The sequence below is a fragment of the Atheta coriaria genome, unplaced genomic scaffold (genome assembly GCF_025399875.1).
Source record: "Atheta coriaria isolate IRGN ID8LTWV9N9 unplaced genomic scaffold, Caltech_Dcor_3.1 hic_scaffold_41_pilon, whole genome shotgun sequence".
NCBI classification, from domain to species: Eukaryota; Metazoa; Arthropoda; class Insecta; order Coleoptera; family Staphylinidae; genus Dalotia; species Dalotia coriaria.
The window spans coordinates 139756-149148 of NW_027045483.1; the positions used below are offsets into that span (position 1 = coordinate 139756).

At 40.2% G+C, this 9393-nt stretch overlaps 3 protein-coding genes across 3 annotated transcripts; 1 reads left to right on the forward strand and 2 right to left on the reverse strand.

The window, feature by feature from the left end:
- Window positions 1–44: 44 nt before the first annotated feature.
- On the forward strand, window positions 45–3997 carry LOC135802594 (endoplasmic reticulum transmembrane helix translocase). The gene is made up of 7 exons (XM_065316195.1): window positions 45–426; window positions 483–572; window positions 625–1924; window positions 1977–3232; window positions 3282–3557; window positions 3617–3760; window positions 3818–3997. The coding sequence occupies exons 1-7, from the start codon at window positions 166–168 to the stop codon at window positions 3950–3952; spliced, it is 3462 nt and encodes a 1153-aa protein (XP_065172267.1). The 5' UTR covers window positions 45–165; the 3' UTR covers window positions 3953–3997.
- Window positions 3998–4035: 38 nt separating this feature from the next.
- eIF3h (eukaryotic translation initiation factor 3 subunit h) lies at window positions 4036–5346 on the reverse strand. Its single transcript, XM_065316197.1, has 2 exons — window positions 5196–5346; window positions 4036–5045 (listed from the first exon to the last, which is right to left on the reverse strand). The coding sequence occupies exons 1-2, from the start codon at window positions 5268–5270 to the stop codon at window positions 4107–4109; spliced, it is 1014 nt and encodes a 337-aa protein (XP_065172269.1). The 5' UTR covers window positions 5271–5346; the 3' UTR covers window positions 4036–4106.
- A 243-nt stretch (window positions 5347–5589) lies between these two features.
- Window positions 5590–7596, reverse strand: LOC135802595 (2',5'-phosphodiesterase 12-like). Its single transcript, XM_065316196.1, has 4 exons — window positions 6713–7596; window positions 6372–6656; window positions 6030–6315; window positions 5590–5975 (listed from the first exon to the last, which is right to left on the reverse strand). Exons 1-4 carry the CDS (start codon window positions 7435–7437, stop codon window positions 5778–5780), a joined length of 1494 nt encoding a protein of 497 aa, XP_065172268.1. The 5' UTR covers window positions 7438–7596; the 3' UTR covers window positions 5590–5777.
- Window positions 7597–9393: the final 1797 nt, after the last annotated feature.

Genomic DNA, 9393 nt, shown 5'->3' on the forward strand with positions numbered 1-9393 from the left:
AATGACGTTGGCAACGTTGTAACACGTTTCAAATTTCAAGTAGTCATCTGTCAACTTTACAAAACACGGAAAACACGTCAGGATCCCATCGGGCGCGTTGCATTTCCCAGGTGTTTCAGGTTCACCGCGACTACATCTCTCGATGTGCTTCAAAACGCGCAAGAAATGAATTCCGCACCGAAAGTCGACGATCTGGTGCAGTCGGTCGCCCTGTACACCGTCAAGAAGCTGCCCTTTCATTTATACATCTATCCGTTTGTCATCATTTACCTCGGCTGGCTGTACACATGGATCGGCTTGTACGGTTTCTGGGAGTTTTACGAGGGTGGATTCGTTGGGGTTGCAGTAATCGGCTGCGTGCAGATCCTCGCATGCCTGGGGTGCTATTGGTCAGTGCATGTTAACTGCTGGATGACTTGTCGAAAGGTATAAACTCAGTCGCAGACACAAATGTGAAATAAATGTTTGATTTTCACTTTTAGGAAGTGAATAGTTCAGTGGCAACTGTTGCGAAAGTCATTCCAACTGCAAACAATGGATCATCAGAGTTAGTTGCTTTAAAACATTCCAAAGTAAAACAAATTTTACATTATTTTAACTTGTATTAACCTGTATTTATTCTAGAATGACCAAATTTGGTTCGTATTTCAAAAAACCAAATACATTTACGACCCTGACAAGAAAACCTTCAGAGGAATTGAATTCCCCATCAATGAGCCATTCTCTAGCTACATGAACTGCAAAGGTTATCAAGATGATAAAGACATTCAAGAAGCTGAAGAACAATACGGCAAAAACGTCCTGGATATGGTCGTGCCCGAATTCATGGAGTTATTCATCGAACGCGCAACAGCGCCATTTTTTGTGTTTCAAGTCTTCTGTGTTGCCCTCTGGTGCCTGGACAAATACTGGTATTACTCTATCTTTACTCTTGTCATGCTAGTCACGTTTGAATGCACTTTGGTGCATCAACAACTACGTAACATGGCCGAAATCCGCAAGATGGGCAATCGTCCATTCAACATCAACGTGTATCGCAACCGCAAATGGCGGCAACTGTCATCACAAGAACTACTGCCGGGCGATATTGTGTCCATCACAAGATCTCAACTTGTCCCCTGTGATGTGGTGTTGATTCGTGGTCAATGCATTGTAGACGAAAGCATGCTAACAGGTGAATCAGTTCCGCAGATGAAAGAACCCATAGAAGACTGCGACATGAAAAAAATCTTGGATCCTGACGCGGATGGAAAACTACATGTATTATACGGCGGTACAAAGGTCGTGCAAAACACACCTCCGTTAAAAGGTAGCGCTGGTTTGCGAGCTACAGATAACGGGTGTGTTGCCTACGTTCTCCGCACAGGATTCAATACATCACAGGGTAAACTCCTCCGCACGATTTTGTTCGGTGTCAAACGCGTGACAGCGAATAACCTGGAAACATTCGGTTTTATTATCTTCCTGCTTGTGTTTGCGATTGCTGCAGCTGTGTATGTCTGGATGAAAGGTTGTGAGGATCCAGAACGCAATCGGTACAAACTGTTTCTGGAATGTACATTGATTTTAACATCAGTTATTCCACCAGAGTTACCGATTGAGTTGTCTCTGGCTGTGAATACCAGCTTATTAGCATTGAGTAAGTTCGGTGTGTATTGTACAGAACCATTTAGGATTCCATTCGCTGGAAAAGTAGATATTTGCTGTTTCGATAAGACAGGTACCTTGACCAGTGATAATTTAGTAGTGGAAGGTGTTGCACTAGCGGAAAAAGATTCAAAAGTAACACCAATCTGCGATATTCCACTGGAAAGTGTACAAGTATTGGCTTCTTGTCATTCTTTAGCACAATTAGACGATGGTTTAGTGGGAGATCCACTGGAAAAAGCTACTTTGACAGCTGTCGATTGGAATTTAACAAAAGGTTAGAATTTATATTTAAAACCATTAAATTTTAATGAATTTTCATTGTTTAGGTGATGCTGTAATACCGAAAAAGGGCAAAGCTCAAGCCATAAAAATCCACCACCGTTTTCACTTCTCTTCAGCACTGAAACGCATGTCCGTCATCGCTGGCTACGTCAATCAGGGAACAACCGATACAATTTACATCGCAGCTGTGAAAGGCGCTCCGGAAACTCTTAAATCAATGTACAGCGAATTACCAGCATGCTACGACGAAGTGTATCTTGAATTATCCCGTCGTGGAGCACGTGTTCTAGCTCTGGGATTCAAAGAAATCGGCCGGAGTACTCCACAAGAAATCCGAGAACTATCCCGGGATCAAATCGAGAAAGATCTACGCTTTGCCGGGTTTGTAATTATTTCCTGCCCGTTGAAAACGGATTCAAAGAATGTTATCAAAGAAATTCTGCGTGCATCACACCGTGTTGTTATGATAACCGGTGATAATCCACTAACAGCATGCCATGTGGGTAAAGAATTGAAATTTAATCAAAAACCGAAGACTTTAATCCTCACCGAGATCGATGACGAATGGGTATGGGAATCAATCGATCAAAGTGAGCATTTACCACTGAAACATGCCGGAATTACAGATAAATATGACCTGTGTATAACCGGCGATAGTTTAATGTATCTACAAGAGAATGAAATTGATTATCTGCAGCAAATCCTGCCACAGATTTCGATATTCGCTCGATTTGCACCTAAACAAAAAGAATACGTTGTTGTCATGTTGAATAACTTAGGTTTCGGTACTTTGATGTGTGGTGACGGTACGAATGATGTCGGTGCATTGAAACACGCCAATGTAGGCGTCGCCATTTTGTCGAACGCGCCTGCAAAGATGCCTGAAAAACCCAAACGTAGAGATGCACGGGATGTAATCGCACAAGCGCAGGCGCAGATACAAGCCGCGCCGCGTAACAATCGCGCTGCAGCTAGAGAAAACTACGCTAATCAAGTCGAAAAATTAATGAAGGAAATGGAAGAAATGGAAGCTACTTATGTCCGCTTGGGAGATGCTAGTATCGCATCACCATTCACTAGTAAATTATCATCTATTCTTTGTATTTGTCATATTATCAAGCAGGGCAGGTGTACTTTAGTTACAACACTGCAAATGTTTAAAATCTTAGCGCTGAATGCGTTGATTTTGGCATACACACAGTCTGTTTTGTACCTGGATGATATCAAATTGAGAGATGGGCAAGCAACAGTGCAGGGATTACTTCTAGCTGGATGTTTCTTGTTTATATCGAGATCAAGAGTAAGAAAAATTAATTTTTTAAGTGTTTTACTAAATTTTTATGTTTTAGCCGGTTGAAGTCTTGTCGAAACAACGTCCGCTTCCAAATATATTTAATTTGTACACCATTTTGACTGTGCTGCTGCAATTCGCCGTGCATTTCGTGTGTTTGATATTTTTGGTGCAGGAAGCCAAGTTGCGCGCGCCGCCTGAGTTGCTGATCAAACCAAAAACTAACCTAACCATGGAGGAGGAAGACGAGTTGTTTAAACCTAATATCGTGAATAGCACTGTGTACATAATTTCAATGGCGCTGCAAATTGCTACATTTGCTATAAACTACAGAGTAATTAATAATTTTAACAACTTTAATGTGTTTTTAATTGAATTTGTGTTAATTTTCAGGGTATGCCATACATGGAGAGCCTCAAGTCAAACAAACCTCTGCTCTACAGCATTTTGGGTTCCTCAGCGGTTGTATTAGCACTCACACTTGGTGTGATGCCCGAAATTTCCGAACAGTTAGAAATTATTTCATTCCCGGACGAGGTAATCAATATTTCATGCTTTTTAAACGATAATTTGCTTATTTTATGTATTTTTTAGTTTAAATTAGTGTTGATGCAAGTTTTATTCGCCGATTTCTTCTTTTCCTTCCTGGTGGACCGCACGTGTCTCTGGATATGCGGCGAGGGACGCCTATCGAAAGTATTGGAACAAAAGTCGACAGAGTTAAATTAGCTGTGTTAATGTTTTTGTATGGATAAAATTTGTGTGGTGTTGAAATTCTGCTCCACTTCACTGATTTCCCGATCACGACTTGCTAAAGGCAATTATATTTATTCAATATCAAAAAAGTACAAATACAATTGCACGGTAATACTCATACGCACGCTCAAGGGCTAGAGTTGGCCTCCTTGGCGCCCTGCAACGCCTGGGTGATGTACAATTTCGCCAGCGATTGCGAGCAGAACTGCGAAATGTGTTGGCTGTAGGTATTTATCTGCCCGGCGGTGAGCATGGGCTGTAACCTCGGCGGGACCGGTTGCGGTCTGAACAACTTGTTGATATCCTCCTCGGGTAGCGGCGGTTCATCCTTAGCCGCGCGCGCCGCGTTCTCCTGCGCGCGTTTTGTCAAATATTTATGCTTTTCTTGCTGTTGTCGGCTGACTAACTGCTGGTGGCGGTTGAATTTAATCGCTTCCTGATTTAGCTCATCAACGCGATCCATTAGACAACGCAATTGTCCTTCGAGGACAGTGGCAGTACCAAGATCTAAGAATTTCGATCCTTCTTCCTCGGGGATCATCTCCGCTAACTCCGACATCATGATATTCGTCAGTGGGGAGTTTTTAATCACCACTGGAATCTCAGTGAAGAGATTCTCATAGCCTACTTTGAGTTTCAAGAGTGCTTCAGGCGTGAATTCACCTTCCTTGTACATCTCGATGGCCTGTGGCGTGAGGCGGTAGGCTTTGAGGCTGAGAAAACCTCGTGAAGACTTTTGGGTGTCATAGATGACCACCACTGACTCTTCGATTGAAGTCTGGTAATGGTACTGTGACTCCAGCAGTGGAAGACTCAGGAAATTACCGACGTCAGCGCTCTGGTACCAACCGACGTGGAAATGATCGACGTTCACGCGACGCAGACGACGCATCATCGCAAGCTGATATTCGTCTTCGTCAAGATTCTCATCGGGTTGCTTGGGGAATGGGAAACAGTTGGTGATTTCAAGGCAGTTGTCGACGACGAGGCCGAGGAGTGCGCCCTGGGCGACGTCCATGTTACTCGTGGACTCTTCATGGCAATGCTTAACGATTTTCATAACAGCCTAGGGAAGCATTTGAAAATCCATTCATATAAAAGTTGGCACAACATAACCTCCAATAGTGAAGGTGTTAACATGAAAAGTACAATCAAACCACATGCGGTGAGAAAAAATAGTTTAATATGATAATAATAAGGGTGAGGGGGTAATTACCAGGCCATCACATTGCACGTAGGCGATGGTAGCATCGCTTTCGGGAACACGGCGAGCAGCAGCGCGGCCAGCCATTTTTCAGTTCTTTCTTGGAGAATTGACCCAAACTGACGCATGAACTGTCATTTGCGGTCATTATTAGGCAACTTCTGCTACAAATGTTTCTTCATTTTGAAAAACGACACCAACACCCCAACTGTTAAGCAGGGAAAGTCTCACAAACAAAATGTACGCTATTTATAAAACATCATACTTTGTATTTATAAACAATAAATGTACATGGACAATATAGCAAAATATGTGTATCAAAAACAAACTTTTAGATCATACAACTTTCAATACGTTTTGTTCAAATCTTTCAAATCTTTCAACGTCACCAGCATAACATTCAATATAAAAATGAATAAATTTATTTACTTGTTTGGAACAATAACAGTTAATTAAACTGCAGATCCGCAATGAGCGCGATGTGATCCGATGGAAAAACATGGCTGGGCAGCGCGGTGTTCTTTGAAAGGACTTCCTCACTCGGAAAAGACACATGGCCTAAGCATGTCGTCGTATTCGTATAGAAAATGTAGTCTAAGCAAGCCTTAAAGTCTTCCACATAGTTGGTGAACTTCGGCGTACCGCAGGCGGAAGTAAACTGAAAGGGATGAAAAGTGTAGTGCTGAAAGACTTGCTGGTGTACTGAATTGCTCCCTCAGTGATGAATTTGTACACGTCAGACTCAGGCTTGCTGTTTAGATCTCCACAGAACAGCAGGGATACATTAGTGTTCTAAAAACAATCAAAAACTTAGTTTTTTTGTTATTTTTCGCGCTATTTACGCACTTTTTTCATTTCTTTTTGATGTAATCCTCGTAAAAACTCCAAACATACAGCAGTTTGCAGTAATCGAATATTATTCGCGTCCGGATGATAATACAAATGAGTATTTGCAAGAATCACCGTCTGATTACTATTCTTGCTCTTCAAGAGAATAAACTGCATCGATGACGGTTGTTTCATGAAAGTATCGTACGCTTCGTCGTCATTCTCGATGATTCTCATGATGTTACGCATCGTTCTGTTTGTTTTTATCTCCAAATTGAATACTATCTGGCCCTGGTCGGCAAAACTAACCAAAAAATTTATAAAAAACGTCAATTTGTAAAATTGAATCAAAAATCTCACCTGAAACGACTTTTGTTGTAAAATATCGCTAAACCCTCCGGAATCCGATTGCCTTTCTTATTGTAAATACTACCATAGTTAATTTTATGAAACTCCGGCCGAAAGTAGAACGAATAGATTTTATTATCCACTTCCTGACAGCACAGCACATCTGCGTTGTAGCCAAACATTTCTTTCAGCAGCAATTGTTTACGGTAATCAATCGCTAGATATTCAATCGGGCAATAGTTATATTGATCATTTGCGTAGCGGCATGAAAGCGTATTGTAAGAAACAACACGAAATCTGTAATAATATTGATTTAAAGCACAGAATTTAACAATTTAAGGGCGAAAACTCACTGATTGCCTGTTAAAAACCTTGGCGTTTCTTTCTGTCGATCTTGAAACGGGCAATAAGGCACTTCTGGTACTCTGCTAACAATTCCACTCGACTCCACTTCAAATGGCTCGCCTTGACTGTAGATATTAATCGGCAAACATTTGAACTTGAGATAATACCCAACATCATCCTCGGCAACATTATAATGATAATCTGAGCCTATCAACTCCCAATGCTCTTTATCTTTTGATTTATACCAGAAATACTTGGATTTTTCATGATTTGCAAGTATTGCTTTCAATAACGCTGGCTGTACAGCATGCCCAGTGTAAATCACCTCTGGTAATTTAATATTTTCAATCAATGGTGCATTTACAATGACTTTAAACATGCAATTCAGTATTGAAAATGTCATATGTTTAAACTTCTGTATGTTGGTGAGCTCGGTGCCACCATTGATTGGTTTGTTTTTGTTTTTTAAAGCAATACCTAAATCTATTTGCGTTTGATTTTCTTTGTCTTCATCCTTTTTGAGATGATTCTCCAGCACATTCTGCACCTTGTTCGCGGTGTGCTTGAGCAGCGCATCCACGTTTTCGGTCATTTGTCGCACGACATAGACATTGTCATTGATTGCAGTAAATTTCTCAGTTTCGGGCTGGTGCAGGGTGAAAGTCAGGGTGCACTTGTGGTTCCAGTCGAGGAAACGGAGGTTCGCCTCAGTGTCCTTCGGGCGCTCGTTCATTGCTAGCCGTGCTTGCTGATCACCTGCGGCTTTTTAAATGTCGATGAATGCTCACAATTAAATTTCAAAATGTAATGTTGTTAAACGTATACTTGAGCAGATCCTTTTTTCAGGTTAGATGCGAGTGACGTTACTTATTTATGATTAACGGATTTGGGAAATACGTTTGTGTATCACTGAAAATTTTAATTATTAGTATAGAAATGCGTAATGAAAGTAGATGAAGAAATTCGTTGGAAAATCTTTGTTAAATAGCTACAGGTGTTTCTTTTTTCATTGCAATTTATAGCTAATTTTAATTATTTTGCGCAATTTTTAAATATATTTAATGTTTTTGTATTTTTATTACTTTCATAAAAATTGTAAATCCAAAATCACGTATAATGTTTAATAAATAAATATTTTTTGTATTTATAAGACGTCGATGGCAACTTTAAGCAGTATTAGTTTTGTATTCAGTTCAATAACAATTTATTTAATTAGAGAATTTAATTCTTATAAATTCATCCTGGCGTCCTCCAGCAGAGAATTGTAGAGTTATTAATCAAAATCGTGCCATTTATTCCATACGGGTGTTTCATGCACGTTTCTTGATTTTATTCTGTGTACGTGTGAATTGTGCGCGTTTCACATGGACACGGTTTAAGTGCGGGTAAATCGCACTGCCACAGGTGCGACACTTTCTACCACTCCCAAACAAATTACTTGTTGTGAGTAAGTAGCTTTATGTAGCGTTGCATATTATGGTTCGTATATAAATACTAGATGGCGCTATGGTGCTGTTATTTGCATTAAATTTTTGTTTGTTTGTGTGAGTGATGAGCACCTGTGTCCGTGTAAATTGTATTGCGAATATTTTTTCTTTCTGCTTTATTTGATAAAGTACAGGTGGATACAACTCAAATGTTTAGTTTTGTTCTTTGCAAAGAATTGCTGAGAACACCACAAAGTTTTGAGTGTCAATATTTTATTTTTCAAAACTTTTAAAATAGTTTTAGGATAGTTGCGACAATAATTCCTATGAATATTATACAAATTAAATAATTATTTAATACTACAAGTAAAGTAACAAGTATTTTCGTTTAATATTTCAAGTAAATTAAAATAAATATTCAATTTCATCTGTTTGTCTGTTTTCAGGTTTATCAACGTTCTATCACGCTGATACTACCCGATTGTCGTATGCGCACATCGGGTTGCGGGGTGAGACGTCGGAAGTCGCGCAGAATAAAATAACAACTCACACTATCTTTTAACATTCCACGAGACTTGGACTAGAATCATGTCAAGCAATATGCGATCTTAAAGTAATATAAAATAGGTGTATTGTTTGTATGTTTTTGTTTTTGGGTTTATCAACATCACCTCATCGCCAAACTTTTGTGCGCAAGTCCGGCGCAGGAAGCGGCGCAGGGCAACAGTTGTAACGTATTCTTTCGCAACGCTCAGCAGCATCATTCAGTGCGCGACATTCTCTGCAGTTACAGCTCCGTTAATAAAATTGCTGAAAATTTAACAAATTTGCAGAAAATTCTTACAAACAAGTGAAAATCATTCCTCGAGGCAGTCAGGAGTAAGTTTCTTGCATTCTTTTCATTTGCGCATTTGTTTTAAACCTGTAATTCGTAAAATTTGCACGTTGCATTGTTTTTTACGGCGTTAGACGCGTTTTTGAAATATGGCCGCGATTCAAACGCCGTTTTCACGTTCGCAAACACCAAGTTGCAACATCATGTAGAAGAAATCATGTACTTGCATTGCATCTAATAGGAATATTCGGATGTAATTTTATTGCGCAATCGACATGAGGTACGGGGTGCCCGCAGTTTCACCTTCTCGAGGTGTACGCGGCGAAGTTATCAGTTGCTTGTTTGGTTTTCGCATGTTTCAAACGTTCACTTTGCGGCAGTAGAGTGCCAATTGTACAGCACTGCTACACAAAGAGACGCCATGTTG